The sequence below is a fragment of the Merops nubicus genome, unplaced genomic scaffold, assembly GCF_000691845.1.
Source record: "Merops nubicus isolate BGI_N331 unplaced genomic scaffold, ASM69184v1 scaffold27216, whole genome shotgun sequence".
Taxonomy (NCBI): Eukaryota; Metazoa; Chordata; class Aves; order Coraciiformes; family Meropidae; genus Merops; species Merops nubicus.
The window spans coordinates 34,890-53,186 of record NW_008614810.1 but is presented as its reverse complement, the minus strand read 5'-3'; the positions used below and the strand labels follow the sequence as shown (position 1 = coordinate 53,186).

At 45.0% G+C, this 18,297-nt stretch overlaps 1 protein-coding gene across 1 annotated transcript in view; it reads right to left on the bottom strand.

The window, feature by feature from the left end:
* The window catches only part of MAP4K4 (mitogen-activated protein kinase kinase kinase kinase 4), a gene marked incomplete at its 5' end in the record, with an annotated part of 54,698 nt that overhangs the window by 2,999 nt on the left and 33,402 nt on the right, over window positions 1–18,297 (bottom strand). The window contains 7 exons of the mRNA XM_008942359.1: window positions 1,014–1,173; window positions 1,981–2,130; window positions 2,871–2,971; window positions 5,903–6,037; window positions 11,914–12,057; window positions 16,061–16,228; window positions 16,501–16,618. Coding sequence (XP_008940607.1) covers window positions 1,014–1,173; window positions 1,981–2,130; window positions 2,871–2,971; window positions 5,903–6,037; window positions 11,914–12,057; window positions 16,061–16,228; window positions 16,501–16,618 — 976 coding nt within the window. The remainder of the gene's footprint in view (window positions 1–1,013; window positions 1,174–1,980; window positions 2,131–2,870; window positions 2,972–5,902; window positions 6,038–11,913; window positions 12,058–16,060; window positions 16,229–16,500; window positions 16,619–18,297) is intronic.

Genomic DNA, 18,297 nt, shown 5'->3' with positions numbered 1-18,297 from the left:
GGGAAAGAGAAAACTAGGAAAAAAATAAGCTTGCCTTCTCTAGTAGGAGTAACATTAAAAAGCGTGATCTCCTTGAGAAAGTTAATTGGTCTGAAAAGCATTCTGCATATCTCAAAAGAGGCTCATATTAAGCTCTCCAAGTGGAAATACCATCTATTTGTCATACTGCTTTCCTTTGTGCACTAATAAAGCAAAAAATCAAGCATTCTTCCTTAGAGTGTCACTGCAGGAAAACTGATTAGTCGTAGCATGAGGAAAAAATTGGCTCTTGATAGCAGTAAAAAAATCAAATAGAGGAGAAAGTCTCCAGTATTATGAAAAGGTACATTTGAAATGCAATTTGATGGATAGTCTTAGGAATGCTGCCAAAAATAACACATGGGAACTTAATCAAGAATAAGCTGTTCCTCTGATTTGCATGCATACGTAACAGAAAAATAAAATGAAGAATAGCTCTTAGCAAGCAAAATTTAAAAATATTTTGTTTTGCAGTACTTCCCTTTTATAGACTTTTTAAATATCAATTTTCAGTGACATTAAATCAGATTATCTACTACAGTATAATGTACATCTGTAACACTGTCTATACAACCATGCTGGAAATTTACTTCATTTAAAATATGTCACTAGCAGTAACTGGGTCAAATAGCTCTTGGCTATAAGGCATTACCCATAACAGTATCTCACCCATCTACCACCTTACGTGTCCTTATACTGAAAGGTTTCCACAACTCTGTGGCTGTCCAGCTAAAATTCTGCAGGAGCCTACAGAGGTCCTGGTGAGTTTTTCATTCCTGAACTCCACAACTTGCTCATTTAGATTTAGTTTTAAAAACTCAGCATCAACCAGGCCCGTACTTCCACTCTCCACTCTGTGCAGGTGTTTTGCAGGAATACTGCAGCATCACTGCTTCTGGATCTGAAGCCAAAGCTGGCAGAGCTTCCTCCTGCCCGCGTGCAGAGGCTCACCCTGCCCCACGGCACGCTGTGGGGGATCTGCCAGAGGCACTTACCAACTGAAGTTGGCATTTCTCCCCACTGCAGAACCACATCCTTGGTTATCCTTCCGTACGTGTTGACATAAACTCCTTCATCCTCATAACAGACCAGCAGCTCCATCCCATCCGTGTTTGGGAGAATGATGATTGCATGAGGCTGGATACTGCTCTGGATCTACCGACACCGAAGAGAAGAGGAAGCCTTTTGTTTTACTACCACAGATCCTGTGCTGGGAGAAAGGGCTGAGGGATTTCTGATTTTGGCTGACAGTAGGTCAGAGATTCACTCACTCTAGAAGTGTTAGCTGTGCTCTCCCCAATCTAGACACTCTACACAGTGACAACAAAGACTTGTAAGCCCTCGGGGCACACAAGTCTGAAGTCATCTTACAGCAGACATCTGAAGCCAGGAAAGATTAACTTCTCTGTAGGAGTGCCCATGTCTTTCCATGGTCATAGAGGGAGCCTGGGGCAAGCAGCCCAGATGCAGACCTCAGCACTGTAGTGAACAGAGCCTGGAGAGGTGCGTGGCACGCTGCAGGCCCATCTGACACTTCAGTGTACAATGAACAGCAGACCTTGGCAGCTAAGGCCACCCGGCCTTTGCTGACCCTGTTGAACCTCATCAGTGGGACATCGTGTCCTGTGCACTGTCACCTTCCCTGCAGCCTCTGCCAGGCATTTGCAAAGCACTTGGGCATTCAGCTGCTACCCCTGAAACAGTCATGTTGGCCCACGGCAGCTCTGAGTGGGCAGCGCCCAACCATGGAGAGATGCTGGCCATGAGGAGAGGACAGAAAGGGAGGCACAAACCCCTAAACGCAGGTGGCCACGTCTGCTTGGACCCCTCCACCCAATTTACTGCTGCCAGCCTCCGGCAGTGATCCCCAGGGGCAGCCTGGCATGTTGGTCATCTGAGGAAAGGAAAGGGGGGTGCAGGGAACCAGAAAGACAAAGCTCCGGGCCCAGCAGCAGCTCTTACATGTGTTGGCAGATAAATATCGTAGACGGATCCCGAATCCACGTCCACTGCATGGAAGCCAGCGCAGGAGCCATAGATCACCTTCAGTCTCTGACCCTCCTCCACGGTTAGATCCACCAGCAATGGCTTATGTACCAGTTCTCCAAAGGACTGCGAGGCAACCACCAGTGAGATTTACTTCACTGCTTAGAAGCACAGTGGGGTTTACAGAAACATGCTCTACTGCAGATACTATGGGTTTATTCCTCCCCCACTCCCGTGGGCCCCACCCACCAGACCAGCTGAGCTAACGTGTCCCTCATGGACAAGGACAGGTTACTCTGCAACCTCCTGCATTTCAGTCACAGAATGTTATAAGCTCTTTTCTGTGGGGTTTACATTAGTTGGCCTGGTTGGTTTTTAGTAAGAATTGTTTTCCCCAGGGTTCAGGGCAATTTGACATCCCTGTAGTGTTTACTTCAATCTGCACAACCAACAGTAACTGATGGTCTGTAAATCAGTCTGGTAATTATACCAAGCCAGATAATTCTTGCAGCATTCAAAAAATATAACAATGCTGTGTATCACTTAATGATTTGTTCTTCTCAGATGATGTTTAGACTCAGTTCACATCTCTCTGCCTCGTGTTTGACTTATAGAGAGATGAACAAACTGTTGAGATATTGTATCATTTTGATTATTAGTTTATGCCCAGTTACAATTCAGAGCTTTAAGTGTACTGCCTCTTAGAGCTAGAAGAACTCCTAAATGAAAATCTGATACTAAGTTAGTGTCAGATTTACTGAAGAACTTGTAACACAGCCATGATAAAATCTCAGAAGATTTTTGTAAAATGGGTAACTGGAAGTGGCTATGAGAAATTCCCACATACAGCTGAAATACATTGTTACCTTAAAGGCCATAAATTTATGGTATGGCTTTGGTGCCCATGCATAGACTTCCACAGAACTCTTCAATGCAATTACCAAGAACTTGATTCTTTCATATTTTACTGAAATTAAGCAAAACAAAAAAGAATTTAGCAGCAATTCCAAAGTCATTCCAGTTACTTCATGAAAGCAGAAAATGACAATATTTCTCCCCAGGATTTTAGGATTTTAGGATGCATTTTAGGATTGCTAATTCTATGAAGTTAAGAATTTTGACACATTTATGACACAGAAGTCATTACTCTTATCAGTAATTGAAGCTGTTACCATGTTTTGGATCACCTAGTCGATACACACTTATTTACACTTACTTTTGGACGTTAGACAGTGCTTACTCATCAAGACTAGAAAATTGGTTTTCAGACAGGGACATTTCCAATAAAAGAATGCTATGACTGCAGCAGAGTGTATTGGCAGTCCCAGTCACAGCACTGGCAGTGATATCTTGAGCTGATGGCAAAATTTCCCAGAGGAAAGGAGGACAAAAAAGGAACTGAAATAAAAAGTTAAGAAACAAGGCCACTTCAAAAGCAAAAGGCCAGTTTGATAGCAGAGCACCTTCCTTTATCCCTGAAGTCTGAGAAAATTCATTTGGGGGGAAAAAAAAAAGGAATTTATCAGAAATAAAAGCATCATTATGTAGTGTATCCACAAATGCTCAAGTATATCTGTTGCCACATTGAAACAGCTGCCTAAATTAACCATCAGAAAAAGCTCTGTTCACTACTACTGTTCTCTGGGGAGAGCTGATAAAATCCAGAAATGGCCATTCCAGAAGTGTTGCTGGATCTGCATTTCCAGCTGCTATCTGGATTTGTGAAGGAACAGATCATGGGAACTTCTAAATGTGGAGGTTTGTTAACCTGGTTCCAGTGCTCTTATTATGGGGGGGAAAAAAAAAAAAAAGCAAGCATTATTTGGATCATGCCAAGAAACCTCTGGAGGCTTTTGCAACCTCTTTACCCCAAGTTTTAGGGGAATATGGCATTTTTCCTAAACAAAGTAGTAATAGTTCTGTGCACTTCCACCTTCTGCCACTATATCTCTAACCAAAACTGATTTTGAAACATGACAGGAGGGAAAATCTCAGACTTGTGAGAGCACCACTTCTTTAACTTTAATGTCTTTTAGATATCTTACTACTGTATGAGCCTGTAGTGGTTATCTCTTTGTAGACAACAAGGAGACAAAGCTACAACTTACTCTCTTTTTACTGTGCAGGAATGAAAGGCTACTGAACTGTGAGTATTAAAGGACTTGACACTTTTTCAACAGACAAAAAAATGTCTCTCAACCTTTACAGCTGTACTGACTAACCAGAGCTTTTGTTCAGTCTTGTCTACCTTACAAGACTTCTTGGAATCTTGTCTTGGGGGAAAAGGGAGTGTAGAAAAAGAACACCTTATCTGTGAAAGGGGACATTTGATAATCCTCATTCTTTGCTTTGGGTGCTATCTGGGAATTCACCCAAGTCTGAAGTTTCAAAAGAGCAATTTATCACTTAGAGGAGCCAGAAGTTGCCTGAAGCAACCAAGATCCATAAATACCATTTCACCCTGACGTCCGAGACGCCTGCTGCATCAAAGAGACAAGGAAGCGATCAGTGCCAGCTGCCTCAGTGGCAGCCTCCAGACTCTGAGACCAACTGTTGGCAGAGCTCATCCTTCCTGGGAACTGAAGCACAGCTGTCAAAGAGGCCTCTCACTACCTGAAGAAGTCTACTGTACATCTGTGGTTCAGAGGGAAGTTCAGTGCCAGGCTGCAGCCCAGGGTAACAAAGCCCTCTTCATCTGGAAGAGAATGCTCTTTGTTTCCCATGCTTCCCTGCTGGAAAGCCTCCTTTCAATAGCTGTTAGTGTATTGTTAGCAGGCCACTTCATTATGCTGCTGACACCCTGGGGTATGATACCAGAGAAGTACATTATTAATTGTTTTGGGGGTCAAGCTCCTGCTTCAGCAGCCACTTACTGCCGTCGTTATTGATGAGGCCCCACTAGCAGATTTTTCCAAGAGCACACGTATGGCAGGAGGAGACTGAGCTCAGTCCAGTTGCTGCTGCTCCGTATTGACTGACACAGCTGGACAAGAGCTGAGCTAGCTCTTAGGAGAAAACCAAATCAAAGGCAACCTGCAGTGCCCATTAAGATGCATCAGGAAAGCCACTCAGGAGAAGGAGCTCTTGGTCCATATCCCCACCTGCAGGGCAGCAGGCTCACTGCACACCCCGCTGACTGAATGCTACATGCCTTTCACTCGTTTTGGTGGACGTTTCTACAGCCAAATCCATTTCAATTACTTAAAACCATTCAAAAGGCACCTGCCTGGTGAAAACACACTTATCCCATAACTGTACCGCAGTGGATCTCAGACAGCATTAGGAAATTTTGTGAGTTTAGGGGAATCAATGAATCATCTTGAAGTTAAACATATGCTTCTGTTCCCAGATGCCACCCCAAAACTCAGGCACTAGTTGGGCTTGCTTTTTCCTCCTACTCTCTTTTTTTTTTCCCCTTTACTCCCCCCCCTTTAAAATCTACATTAAAGAGAGAGATATTTTTTTCACTCCATTCTAGCATGTGATTTCATCATGGTAAGAGACCAAGGAAACCTGCCAGTGAAGAGAAGAGCTGCTTGTTGATCAGGGTCCTTCTGTTAACCTGAAGGGTCTAACAGAGGTGGTGACACGTTACCAGCTCTCACTGTCCATATTAGCACTCTCCTGGAAGTTGCATCCATTACAGGAAGGAGACAGATGGGAATTTGCACCTGCTCCAGGTCACAGCCCAGCATCCCACCTCAAAACTTTTCCCATAATCAGTTTAACCCAGTAACTTGCCACCTATTCTGGTGCTTGGCCAGAAAAGTTTACCCTGAGGGATAGGGAAGACAGCTAGAAATAAACCTAAACATTAAACCCAGCAGCTACACACACTGCAGCTCTCTTTCTCCAACAGCTTTATCCCAACCATCTGATCACTGCATTTGCTACTCACCAACTTTATAGTGCACACAGCCTTCCAAGTCACCCACTGTTGTCCAGCCCTGTTTCTTTTCTACTTCAGGGTCGTTGTGAAGGATTTTATTTCTTAACCAGGACAAATAGTAAACTCGCAGCTTGTTCTTCTTACCTGGCCACAGAACAAAAAACGTTGGGTTACCTCCAGAGGAAAATAGGTACAAAAACCTTGCCCAAGCAAACTGAAAGCCCTGCAGAGCAAACCAAAATAATAATGAAGGAGAAACTTGTGCAGCCACAGAGATCTTCCTCAGATTTTACATCTACAACAGCTTTACTCCAGACTCCACCCCAACACACGCTTTCCCAACGATCAAGGACAGAGACACATGGTAATAACACATGAACATAAAATGACAAACTCCAGGGAACAGTTCTTTGCTTGTCTGGTTCTTAGGACACAAACAACTTTTTATACTCCCACAAGAAAAGCACCAGAGAGTCGTGCACTGAGATCAAAAATACATATATATATATATAGCTGAGTCAGAATGGCTCTTTTTCCCCACAAAACTGTAGGAGAGCTTTAGGATGCATTTTGAGGGCTGAAATTATCTTCACAGCTATCAGAAGAAAGTAGGACCGGTTTGAAAGGAGGAAAAAAAGTGAAGATGAATATGGTGATGAAATATACTGCACAAATTCTTCCTAGTTAGTGACCAGGACATTTCAGGTCCTTAATATCAACCTCAGAGACACAAACCGGTCAATTTGTATTAAGATTGTTCATTATTCCTCTGGTGGAGAAGCACACCAAACTACAGCACTACACAGTTCTATTACTGAACCACTCTGCACCAGTTCTGCTGTAAGGAAAAGTGTGCAATATCTGAAACTGCAGTGAGAGAACTTCACATGGCCCATGCTAACTTCATCTGCTTGCCAGAAGCTGGTGACTCCTTTGTCAGCAGCCCGCCCTTTGTGCTGCAAGGGGTGTAATGCTTATCAGGCTGCATACAGAAACTGCAAGAGGTGTTTCTTCTCCACAGGCAAGAGAATCTACTTGCCCAGGCTGCCCTATCTTCAACTGACAATGCATCTGCCACCGTCATCAAACTACAGCTCAGACTCTGAGCCCTCGATACTAGAAGGTCTCTTTGAATGCAGGGCAAAACTCATGATAAACTTTATCAGTGACTCTAACAACTAATGGCCAACAAAGCATTTGCTGAACTAGTGAGAAGGTGGCCCTACATGCACATACTCAAAGATTTCATTCTCCTTCGCCATTGCAGTGCCAGTGCTGAAGCTGGGGGTGAGGAAGAGAGATCACCCCTGCTTTGACTGGGAGCCACTAAGTAGGGCCCCCCCAGGTCTCTGCATGAGGGAAGGGAACGGGAGATGCTCTCGGGGAGCCGGCGTGTGGGTGAGAAGCCCCACGCTGGTGCTTCCCCAGCCACAGTCAGGCAGCCGGGGGCCGTGCACAGCGTCTCCGGCCCGTGGGGCTGGAAGGCAGAGAGGCTGAGCTGCACTGCAGCCAGAGCTGGGCTGCCCCGTGGGGCAGGGGCCCTGAGGGGTCGGGATGCCCCCCGGCAGCCTGCCAGCACATCCAGCTATGGACTTGAGCGACTTGAAGTTTCCACGTGCTGCCTGCTGATGGAGCAGCTCACAGCTGGCTGCCCATGTCAGAGACAGGCACGGGCATACAGAACCAGGGGACACTGGTCACAGCACAGGCATACAGAACCAGGGGACACTGGTCACAGCACAGGCATACAGAACCAGGGCACACTGGTCACAGCACGGGCATACAGAACCAGGGGACACTGGTCACAGCACAGGCATACAGAACCAGGGGACACTGGTCACAGCACAGGCATACAGAACCAGGGGACACTGGTCACAGCACAGGCATACAGAACCAGGGGACACTGGTCACAGCACGGGCATACAGAACCAGGGGACACTGGTCACAGCACAGGCATACAGAACCAGGGGACACTGGTCACAGCACAGGCATACAGAACCAGGGCACACTGGTCACAGCACAGGCATACAGAACCAGGGGACACTGGTCACAGCACAGGCATACAGAACCAGGGGACACTGGTCACAGCACGGGCATACAGAACCAGGGGACACTGGTCACAGCAGGACAGGAAGCCCGAGCACTGAGACCATCCTGCTGTGCCCAGCCAGCTCCACGCTGGGGTCCTGGGGCTGGCACAGAGCCCCTACCCTGATGGCAGGGGATCCCCTAACAGAGCTGCCCCTCGGGGAAAGCAGCTGCAGGGGCTGGGGCAGCATGAGGGGAAGCACAGCTTGCAAACAGGCTGCTCCACGGACTCCAGCACCACAAGCTGTTGCATTACAAAGGCAAACAGTCTAAAAAATCTTTTGATGATTATTTGGATGGGGGGAAGGGCAGGAGGAAAAAAAGAGGCAGTTTCAAAATCAAAAATCTGTTCACTGAGCTCACATTTGAAGTGGAATTGGAGACCCGTTTTCAAATTGTGGACCTGCTATTTAATTTTAAAAGCCCCTATGCTCTGATGGCACAAAATGAAGCGTGAAGTAACATTGCACTGGTCTTTGTTTATCCCCACTACAAATGTGGCAGCAGATTTGGCAGTAGATGAGCACCCTGATTTATTGCCTGACTTCATATTTATTAAGCCATGTTTCAAGAAAGAGAAAAGCTCCACCACTCTGTAGCTTTCTAAAGCTTTGGAAAAGGAACTACAGTAGGAAACAATATTCCCAGAAGTCCCACATCTGACCAAGGAAAGGTCCTCCTAGGAATATGCTGCAAGCCATAGCCACAAGGGCCCTTTCAGTAACACTGAAAAATAGGGAACATAGTCCAGACCAGAAGCATTGCAGCTCTGGGCAAGGAAGAGTTCAGAGGGCTCACGGTCAGTACAAGGCACTGAATGTTTTTAAAACCGTCATGTGTCCCTGTCCACCAGCAGACAAATTCTCTCTCAGATACTTCCACAGCTTCAGCTTCCCCAGTAGCTTAGTCAAACTTGAAGACTGGGAACAAAGAGCACACATGGGAATTTCCCAGCACGTGGCTAATTTTTTTTTGTTGTTCACATGATGTGCACCAGGGTACTTCTCTCCAACCAGAAACGTTTTTCAAAACAACAACAGAGAGATCTCTCAAGTGTGTTTCCATTGTGTTTCAGTGTCTAGACCACAAGGAAAGTCAGAAGACAGGAAATTCCTCTGCCTTTCAGCAGCCTGCCATGAAAAGAGCAGGACTGGTTAGTTATATAAACATGGCTATGCAAGTATTTCAACAAGTTATGCTGCTCTTAATGTTCATATTGGGGGGGAGGAGGGGGGATTAGACTCGGCTTGTAAATTCCTAAAAGTCAATTTAAAGAGCATTTTAAAATGTGATTTTTTTTTTTTCCCCTCCTAATTGTTACGGTCATGAAATAAGGACGAAAACTCTGCTCTAGCCATCAAATGACCAACCTGACAGGCTGTGACTGCTCTGAGAACTCCTGGCTCCGATGCTCCCACAGACATCATTTTGAATGCAAAGTCCTTTTTCCTATATTGAGTTTTTGCTTTTATTGTTGCTGTGGTTTTTAATTATTAAGCAGGCAGATTTCAACCAGTTCTTCTACTCTGTCATCTCTCCCTACCTTCCTGAGTGCCACCATCAGTCAGTTGGGCTGCAAAACCCTCAGGGAGCCACAAGTGGAACATGTTCTGTAGGCACGTCGCTGCTCTCTCCTCCAGCATTTTTATGACTCTGTATTACCTGAGCAGCCAGAACTATGATTTTGCCTCCCAAAATTACAAACTCAAGAACTGATTAACTACTCTGCTTTGACCTGCAAATCTTTCTTGTACCAGCTGCCACAGCTCAGTATGTCAGTATCGAAAGCTTTGTTGTCAAAAAGTTTTGTATTTCAGATATAAATTGGGAGAAGAAATGATTTCAGGGTTTCAGACTGAAGAGTATACATATTAACAATTTTAGGTGGTAACCTCCTTGAATCTCAGTGCACTGCAGCACCTTTGCACAACGCAGTGACACCTTTCAAACCTCACCATGGTCAGCACTCCCCCAAAAATTCAAGAGAACATGCAACTGAGTGTGCCACAGGGAGCTGAACAATGCACCCAGGGAAACAGTAGCAGTCCTGGCATGAAGGTCAGAGGCAGCTCCATAACCAGCCTACCAAAACCCCTGTTTGCAGAAACACAACCTCCTCTCAGCGTTCCTAGTTTGCCTGGAGAGGTGAAGCAACTCACCACAAATAAAAACATATTACATGAAGCCCAGCATGAAGGAAGCTTAAAGTGAGAACTGCAGCACGGAAACTAAAAGAAGGACGTAAGGGGGAACTTGGGCATGACAGCTTCATGGTTCTGCTGAGCATGCTCCCCCAGCCCTGCCCTGCAGCTGGAACAGATGCCTCTTTCCTGCCTTGTACTCCAGTAACCTCCCGTGAAACAGAGGAGATGGGACAGAGGCGAAAGCAGAAGCCAGCCAAAGATAAGCTGATTTTGCAAGGGTTAATGTAGCGTGTCTCCACAGGGGAAGCAATATTTTTTAGGAAACAAAGAAACGGATGCATGGAGGTACTCGGATCGTGACTGACGCAAACGTCAATAACCCAAAACCAATTACCCAGCAGACTGAAGCACACACTCCTCCTCTGTGCAGGCCATGCTGCAAACCAACAGATTTTACACAAGATGGATTATATCCTTTTTTTTTTTAACAAGGTCTCCTACAGAATAAACTATCAAGTGGTGCTTCTCAAACGGTTTACATTTTAATGTACAGCATTAGACATCAAAAGGACACACAGGAGGTTGTGAGTTTTTTAAACCCTCCTTGATTAATCTTTTCTTTATAAAGATCTCACAGCACAGCTGTAGCTGAGAATGCAGCAAATGACAGGTTAATAAAATATGGTTGTTCTAGAGAGAAAGGAAATCCCATGTTGATGACACCAGCACAGTTCTTTGGACCTGTAGTACCATAACACTGCTACTGCATTAAGTGGCTTTAAATTGTCTAAGTGTGTGCCCTTCTGCACCAGTGTTAGGAGAGTCCCAGAGCTCCTCCAGGGGAGTCCGAGCGGTTCTGGAGCTTCAATAAAATTTTGGCTGCCTCTGAACAACGACACAGGGGCCTCTGCGAGAAACCTCATTTAACATCCTCTCCCTGTCACATATGCACAGCATAGCAAAGGCTGATTTCACAAACAAACCAAAACAAAAGGAAGGTAAATGGCTGAACAACACCTGTGAAGAAAGATTAACAGCACACCACATCAAGTTGCTTAACAGCAGGACAACCTTATGCAATAACTCTCTGGAGCCAAAGAGTCTGGAACCTCAAGCTTCATAAAACATATTTTTCATCAGCACACACAAAACAAACACAACAATCACCACCACCCTTCATCTCCCGTTGCTTTGCTGTCTGCAGTTGCACCTAGTGAGAGACAAGGCCAAAAGCTGCACCAATCTGCCTTCTCATGCTGGTAAGCTCCACATCATCTACACACTGTTCTACTCTCCTGCAAACACACACACACTCACTGCACATCACTCCTGTTTCCCTGCTTTGCAAGAGAATTTCCCATTCTACAGATTTTAACACACAACACATCTTTAAACCCAAGTAGCAAATCATGTTTTGGTTAGAAGGAGGTCAGCTTCAAGGTAATCATGACAGAGGGCAAGAATGTCATTTTTACAAACCTCACAAAGCATTAACTTACAGCTCCCAAACACTGAACAATTAAAGCCAGACATTTCCCCAAAACTCGTGCAGCATTTTTAAAGGCCATCCCACAGGAGGAAGGACAGGGGTCAGGCAGGCACAGAGTGCTGTGTGGAAAATGATCCACTTGCAGAAACAAACTGTAGACTCAGAGAGGTGAAACAATGGAAAACCCAATGACCACTGTCAAGTCAGGACTTCCCCCTCAACACACAGGCTGCCAAGGAAAGCCTTCTGCCATGCCATGCCCTGTGGGGGAAAAAGTCATGCTGAACAGTTAACTTTACCAGAAATTGTCACCAAGACATTCAGCCCTTCAAGTACATCCATTTGCTGGAATCGTCTTCGATTGATGAGCGGATAAACCTTCCCCTGACCACTTCTGTCTAGCAGCATCAGACCACTTTCAGTGCCCACTAACAAGTTCACTCCTAGAAGAAACAAAACCAAAGATCCAAGTTAGTAGGCACATTTTCCACACACTCTGTTGAACTGATGCTTGATGTAGCAACTGTCTTGTTTCAAGCAGGTCTAACCGTTGCTGGTTTGGTCTCAGCTGCCTGCATCCTAAAAGATCTCATGATGTAGAAGATCTTTACACCACCTGCCTGCAGTGACTACTGACTCCAAAGTGCAGTGTTCAAGAGGGTGAGAGACAGGTAGAACATGGAGAGCTTTCTAAAGCACCAGTTCCCACATAAAAAGGCATGCTAATTTGGAGGAGGGGTGAGACACAAAGTGGTACCCAAGCTTATGTATTCCAGAGATATATTAGCTGTTGGGATGTGCGTGTGTGTGGTGTTGGCAACAGGATGCTCTTGACAAGGACATTGCAAAAAGCAGTAGTAGGGGTTTGGTCCCCACTGGGAGAAGAAGGCTGTGGTGCAGCCCTCCTGTAAAAGGATAGGCACAGGGTTGGTCCCCAGCCTCCCAACATTCTTTTACATCTGAATGTTAAAACTAGAGGAATTATAGCAATCCTGTGTTTCCACAGATGTCTCCTAAAGGTCTAGCAAATGCAGATGAGAAAAGTCAGTAGGACAGTTTCTTTATACAAAGGTCCAAACATCCACTGAAACACACCCCAAGAGTCCAGAAAACCTTAGTATTTAAAACCAAGTATATTTTTTTAGTAATAAATATATGTGTGCATATATATATACGAGACTAAGGGTTTTTTTTAAAAAAAAACCATTACTATATTATCACTCTTCCGTTTCATAAGCATTTCTTTGCAATAGTGTTTCAGTGCAGGAGCTCACAAATTGTGCAGAGACAGGCCAGAAACAGTACAGGGAATGGAAATCAAACCAAATGCTTGACTCTGTTAGACTTCTATGTTGTAATCCCAATGTAAAACTTGTCATCCTTAAGCATAATAAAATAATGAAATAAGAAAAACAAAACTCACACAAGATGGTCATAGCTATATTGCTTAACAGCTTTAATCCCTAGTTAGACAATTAATCCCCATATAGAACTATACTGGTGCCAATGGCTCTATCATCTGGGACCATCCCACAATGAACCTTCTCCAATGCACCACATGGGCCCAGTGCACAGGATTCTGTATCTGTGTGGTCTCCATCCACAGCAGCGACATGTCTTCTCACAGTACTGCAAAAGGGCATTGGTGACAAGGATGAGGAACACTACCTAAACCACAGCCTCTGGATGGATGAGAAAAACAGACAGAGCCATGGGAAGGTTGGAAACCATCACACATCTGTGGTTTTCCTCTCTCTTGCCATTTCAGTAAGGAAACTTCAAAGGTCCCAGCAGTCCCCAGAAACCGTGATGTCTCTCCAACTCACATTTGCTGCTCTGCTACTCCTCTGCTTCATCCAGGCAGGAGAGCCCATGGATGCCAGCAGGCACAGATCCTGTTTTGGAAGAGGGCCTGCCACCCTCCCAGGCTCTCCTTCAGCTGCTGACACCTCCTCCATCCCCATCCTGCCCTCCTCCTGCCTCTGCAGCCCCCACACGGCTCTGCACCTGCTGGATCCTGTCCCACAGCCCCCATGGGGGCATTTCACCCCAGGGGCATGTTACATCAACCATCTCCCATACTGGGAGACAGCCTCAGGCTGGGAGGCAGTGGAAGGAAGCAGGGGGAGTGAGGCACACTCAGGGTCAGGGCTGAGCACAAGCTGCTACAGCACCAAACCGGCTACGGGAGCGCCCAGCAATCAGCCTCCTTCCTGCAGGTCCAGCAGCCACCCACTGAAGCTGTAAGTAATTCAGCTTCAACTTGTATTTTTGTATTTTTTCCAGCATGGATTACAATTCAAAGCAAGCCACATGCAGACTGTGCTCCCTCAGGGTCCCTTCCCCTCTTTGCTCCTGCCTCCGCTCTCGTCTCTTCTGCTGCTGCTTTTGGGGAGCAGTTGTTTCTGCTTTGAGTTACGTGGGCACCCGACCCCGATCCTCTCCCTTAGCTATGTGCATTTTGACATTAAACTAATGAGGTCCTATGGTGGTGGCAAGCAGTGCTTGTATTTTAAAATGCAGGCTCTGTCTTTATTCACAGCCAGCAGAAATCTTCTAACACCACCCTACAATTAAGCAGTGCTGGTTTTTCAAACAAATGGAAAAGCTTCCTGAAAAAGTACAAGCTCTCTGCAGAGGCTGGGTGTAAAAATCTGTGCTACTGCATCCATGTCATCAACATCAACTTCACCACTCAGAACTAGAAGAAACAGCATCAAAGACCTAATGCAATCAGCAGCCTGCCTGATATTATGGCCTCACCACTGGTAAAGACAAAGCAAAACAAACAAGGCCCTCTCTTTTTGCATAAGAAACATCACCATGAAATGGCTTAATTTGCTTAAGAGTCAAGGAAGCTAAACCTTATCAATAAATAACCATGTGCACCAGCTTCATCATCATCATCAGTTTGGCCCCAAACATTCAACAAAGAAGTGCTTTGTTACAGCTGTAAAACACCTCTAGGATTTCACACCTATACTTTAAATCACCGTAACAGTCATACACATAGATCAAAGAAATATAAAACCATTAACACAAATTGCCACTGGCAAAACAAGGCAGATCAGAGAGATTATGAGTCATCTTTCCTGATCCCATACCGTTCCTCTCTGCCTTCTCCCTAGCACAGCCTGAAAGTTTACATTTCACAGAATTACAGAATCACAGAATGTTAGGGGTTGGAAGGGACCTCTGGAGATCATCTGCACAAGTCTTCATTTCACCAGGGAATTATTCATATGAATAAATGCAGAAATAACACTGAGGTAAAAATTCTTACTGGTAAATTCTGGAAACACAGAAACCAGCAGAGAGGAAGGTAAAGTATTGGGACAGCTATTTAAATGATAAGGCTTTGCAAGCAAGTAGGACAGGACAACAGTGCTCTTCTGAGAAACAAGAAATGATGGAAATAACCCCAAAACAGAACTAAGGCCTTGGAAAGAGAGATGTGAAAAGGTAAAGAAGTGCACTCTGTTACCTATACAGTCACCGTGTGACTCAGGGGAATGGCCAGCTCTCTTCTTCAGTTTTTAAAATGACAGACATGTACATTCACAGTCTGTTAAGTTTAGTGATACTAGCTAAGTATGCACGTAATATACACAATCATCAGCTGTCAGCATCTAGCTAATGAAAAAATTCAGGTGGCCCCATAGATTCTGGCCAAGAAAGAAGTGACAGAGCAGAGAAAAACTTGCTAAGTGTTACAGCAGCAAGTCCACATCATAGCAAGCAACAAACACTGCTCTAGGCCTTTCACCAGTGTGGGATCCTGACTGTCTGACACCAGTGTTAATTGTCCCTTGTGATAAGAAGGCCAGACACACTTGGTCAGCTGACATCCTATACCCAGCTTCTCTCTGCGCTAACCACCCCTAATGAAACCAAGCTGCAGACACACCAGAACATGTCCCTCCTGTCCCTCTCTTTTGCCTCTTCCTTCCCACATAGACTGATGACTGAGGTGGAACGTCATCTTACAAAATACATCTTAATCAAGCTCTGCAACAATACATTAGCAAGAGACTCAAGAATATTATTATTTTTCAAAAGAAACAGGCTGTGTGCACCAGGTGTACAATAAGACAACTACAAACTCCTAAAAGCTGCAAGAGATATGCTAGCAGGGGTTAGAGAGAGCTGAAAAGGACATTTCTGATCAGCTGAAAGACACCTGAACTGTGCCATCATAAGCACATCTATATATGCTATGTATCTGTATTTATAGAGAGAGCAGTGGGAAATTATATCCAAGCAGAAGCAACATGCTGTAAAGAAGATAACAATAATCAGCACTTGCAACAAGATGTCAACAAGAGCTGAATAAATGCAGAGGACCAGCTAAGGCTTCAGAGACACATTCTCTAAGACAGTAAGCTCCTACTGGCAAGCCTGCACTTGAGAAGGGCAGGGGGCAGGGAAGGAACAGGTCTGCCTTACCCCATAAGGCAGCACACAGAATCTCAGAATTGAATCTCTTCTTGTATTTGCGGATCTCCGGCGTGTCGCTCTGCGGCCGCGTGTTCGTGGGGTTCACGTTGACAACGGAGCCCTTCCGGGTGGGGTCCTGCCTTATTGCCTCTGACCTCATTGCTTCACTAGAAAATCCTACTGAAAAAAGAGAAAAGTAAAGTGTATGTAATACCCCTCAGGTGCTAAATTCCAGCCATACATTCTTTACACCGTACAACCCAAATCAGTAACTGAGAATATTGAGCAAGTCTTTCTTTTTGTAAGAAATGTAAATGGAAAAAGAAATAAACTATGCAATCCATTGCAAATCAAATAAAAAGCATGATGGTGACATTTGTAAGTACTTTAAAGAGCCACTGCAGTCACTGAACCCTTTTTCAATTGTCATCTTCAGCTACTTTACTTACCCACAGAAGTCACAGTTGTCCCACTAGATGGAGAAATCTGTAGTAATCTGGGGTCTATAAAAGGTGTAAAGGAGGAGGAAGATTTGTGTTTCTGGAGTGTGTTACTAGCGGACTGAGTCTGCAATGTAAATTTCAACTTTATTAATATTAATGACAATAAAAAGCACGGATAACAACAACCAACATTTTTCAGTCGCTACAGAATTATGCTACAGAGCCTCCCCAAGCGTTTAGACTTCCTGTATAGATACACAACGCACTGCAGGCACCACACCTGAACGAGATACATATGCACACTGCACATGTGACAGCAAAATGTAACTGCCTAAGTCATCGTCCCTGTCACCTCAGCTGCTAGCGAAGATTTTCAGGACTGGCCACTACAATCAGGCACAAAGCAAGGGAACGTCTCTTCTTTTAAAAATCTGCTTAAATGTATGTATTCTGTCTTATCTGCAAGCTGTCCACTGCCTACAACTTTTGGATTTATGAAGCATGTCCTAAAGTGAGCTGGTTTAATATGTCATGAAGTTTGATCTTTTGGCTTGGGCAACAGAATGAGGGCCATCTGGGACCAAGCGTTCACTTCTACGATGGATTATGTTTCAATGTCCACTACTGTTCCTACTCCCTATTTTGTTTAACCTGAGCCTCTTGCCAGAAAGCTGCAGCAGGTTCTTCCACCTTTATTTGACAAAGCAACATATTAAACCTGTATCGAACAAAGGGGCTCATTAGTGTGGAAGGTGTAGCAAACGGTGACATGGAGCTATGAATATGTAGTGGATAAAATCACTGGTGCTTGCTGAGTTACGTGGTCTAAACATGAAAAAACATAACGAAAGGAAGAAGACAAGTGAAACAATGAACTGTTAAAAGTGGAAATGGAATGACTTAAAAACCCTTGCCAGTTTAGTATTATAGTGACAACATTGCATACTGAAGCAGAATGGGACAAGTGAAAAAACAAAAAGTACATATATATAAGGTGAAAGGTGTGCATGTGGGTAAGTTCTACCAAGCAGTACTGGGTTTTTGCTCAGCTTTATGCAGATATAGTTAGAGACACTTCTTTGTCGCTGACTAATCATCAACCTCTGATCTTTCTAAGCCTGTTCTCTCTGCAGGAAAAATAGCTATGGGTCTTAGGAGTGTATCACTCTCCTGTACAGCTCGAGACCGAAAAGCTCCCTCCCCACCAGGCACTGCCACAGCCTCCACTTCCCACACTGAGTTAGCTGAACCCGCTTGTTTATTGCTTAGATCAAAGTAATGAGCAAGCATATCTCTGGATCAATCAACTGATCTCCGTAATCTACAAGAGTGTGCTTTTAGAGAGATCAAAGACCAATGAAGCATAGCTGAAAATTAAGTATTGTGCTGTCCAAATTTCCAGGAGGAAACCCTCCCACCCACCCTCCTGCTGCACAGTTCAGAAGCAGTTCTGATCCCGTGGTAAACACGTGCATTGCCCTCAGCCTACCCAGCTCACCACAACCTCTCCTCCTCATCACACCACTGGCACACCTACGTGGCAGGACAGTGCTACCCTGAGAAGCAGCAGCTTCTTTCCACCAAGTTTTGCTCCTCCTTTACCACTCCTGTTTCATACAGAAGAATGCTCTCCCCAAAAGCCAGGCTGGCCAGCCAGTCGGGAATGTTCACGTGTGCATCTCCTCTGCTGTGAGGGGTTACACACGTGTGAAGGACCCGGCTTGCCCACCAGCACTAGGTCAGCAAGGGAAGGCACCATCCTGGGGATCAGCCTAGGACAGCCCCACTTCTCCACCTGGACAC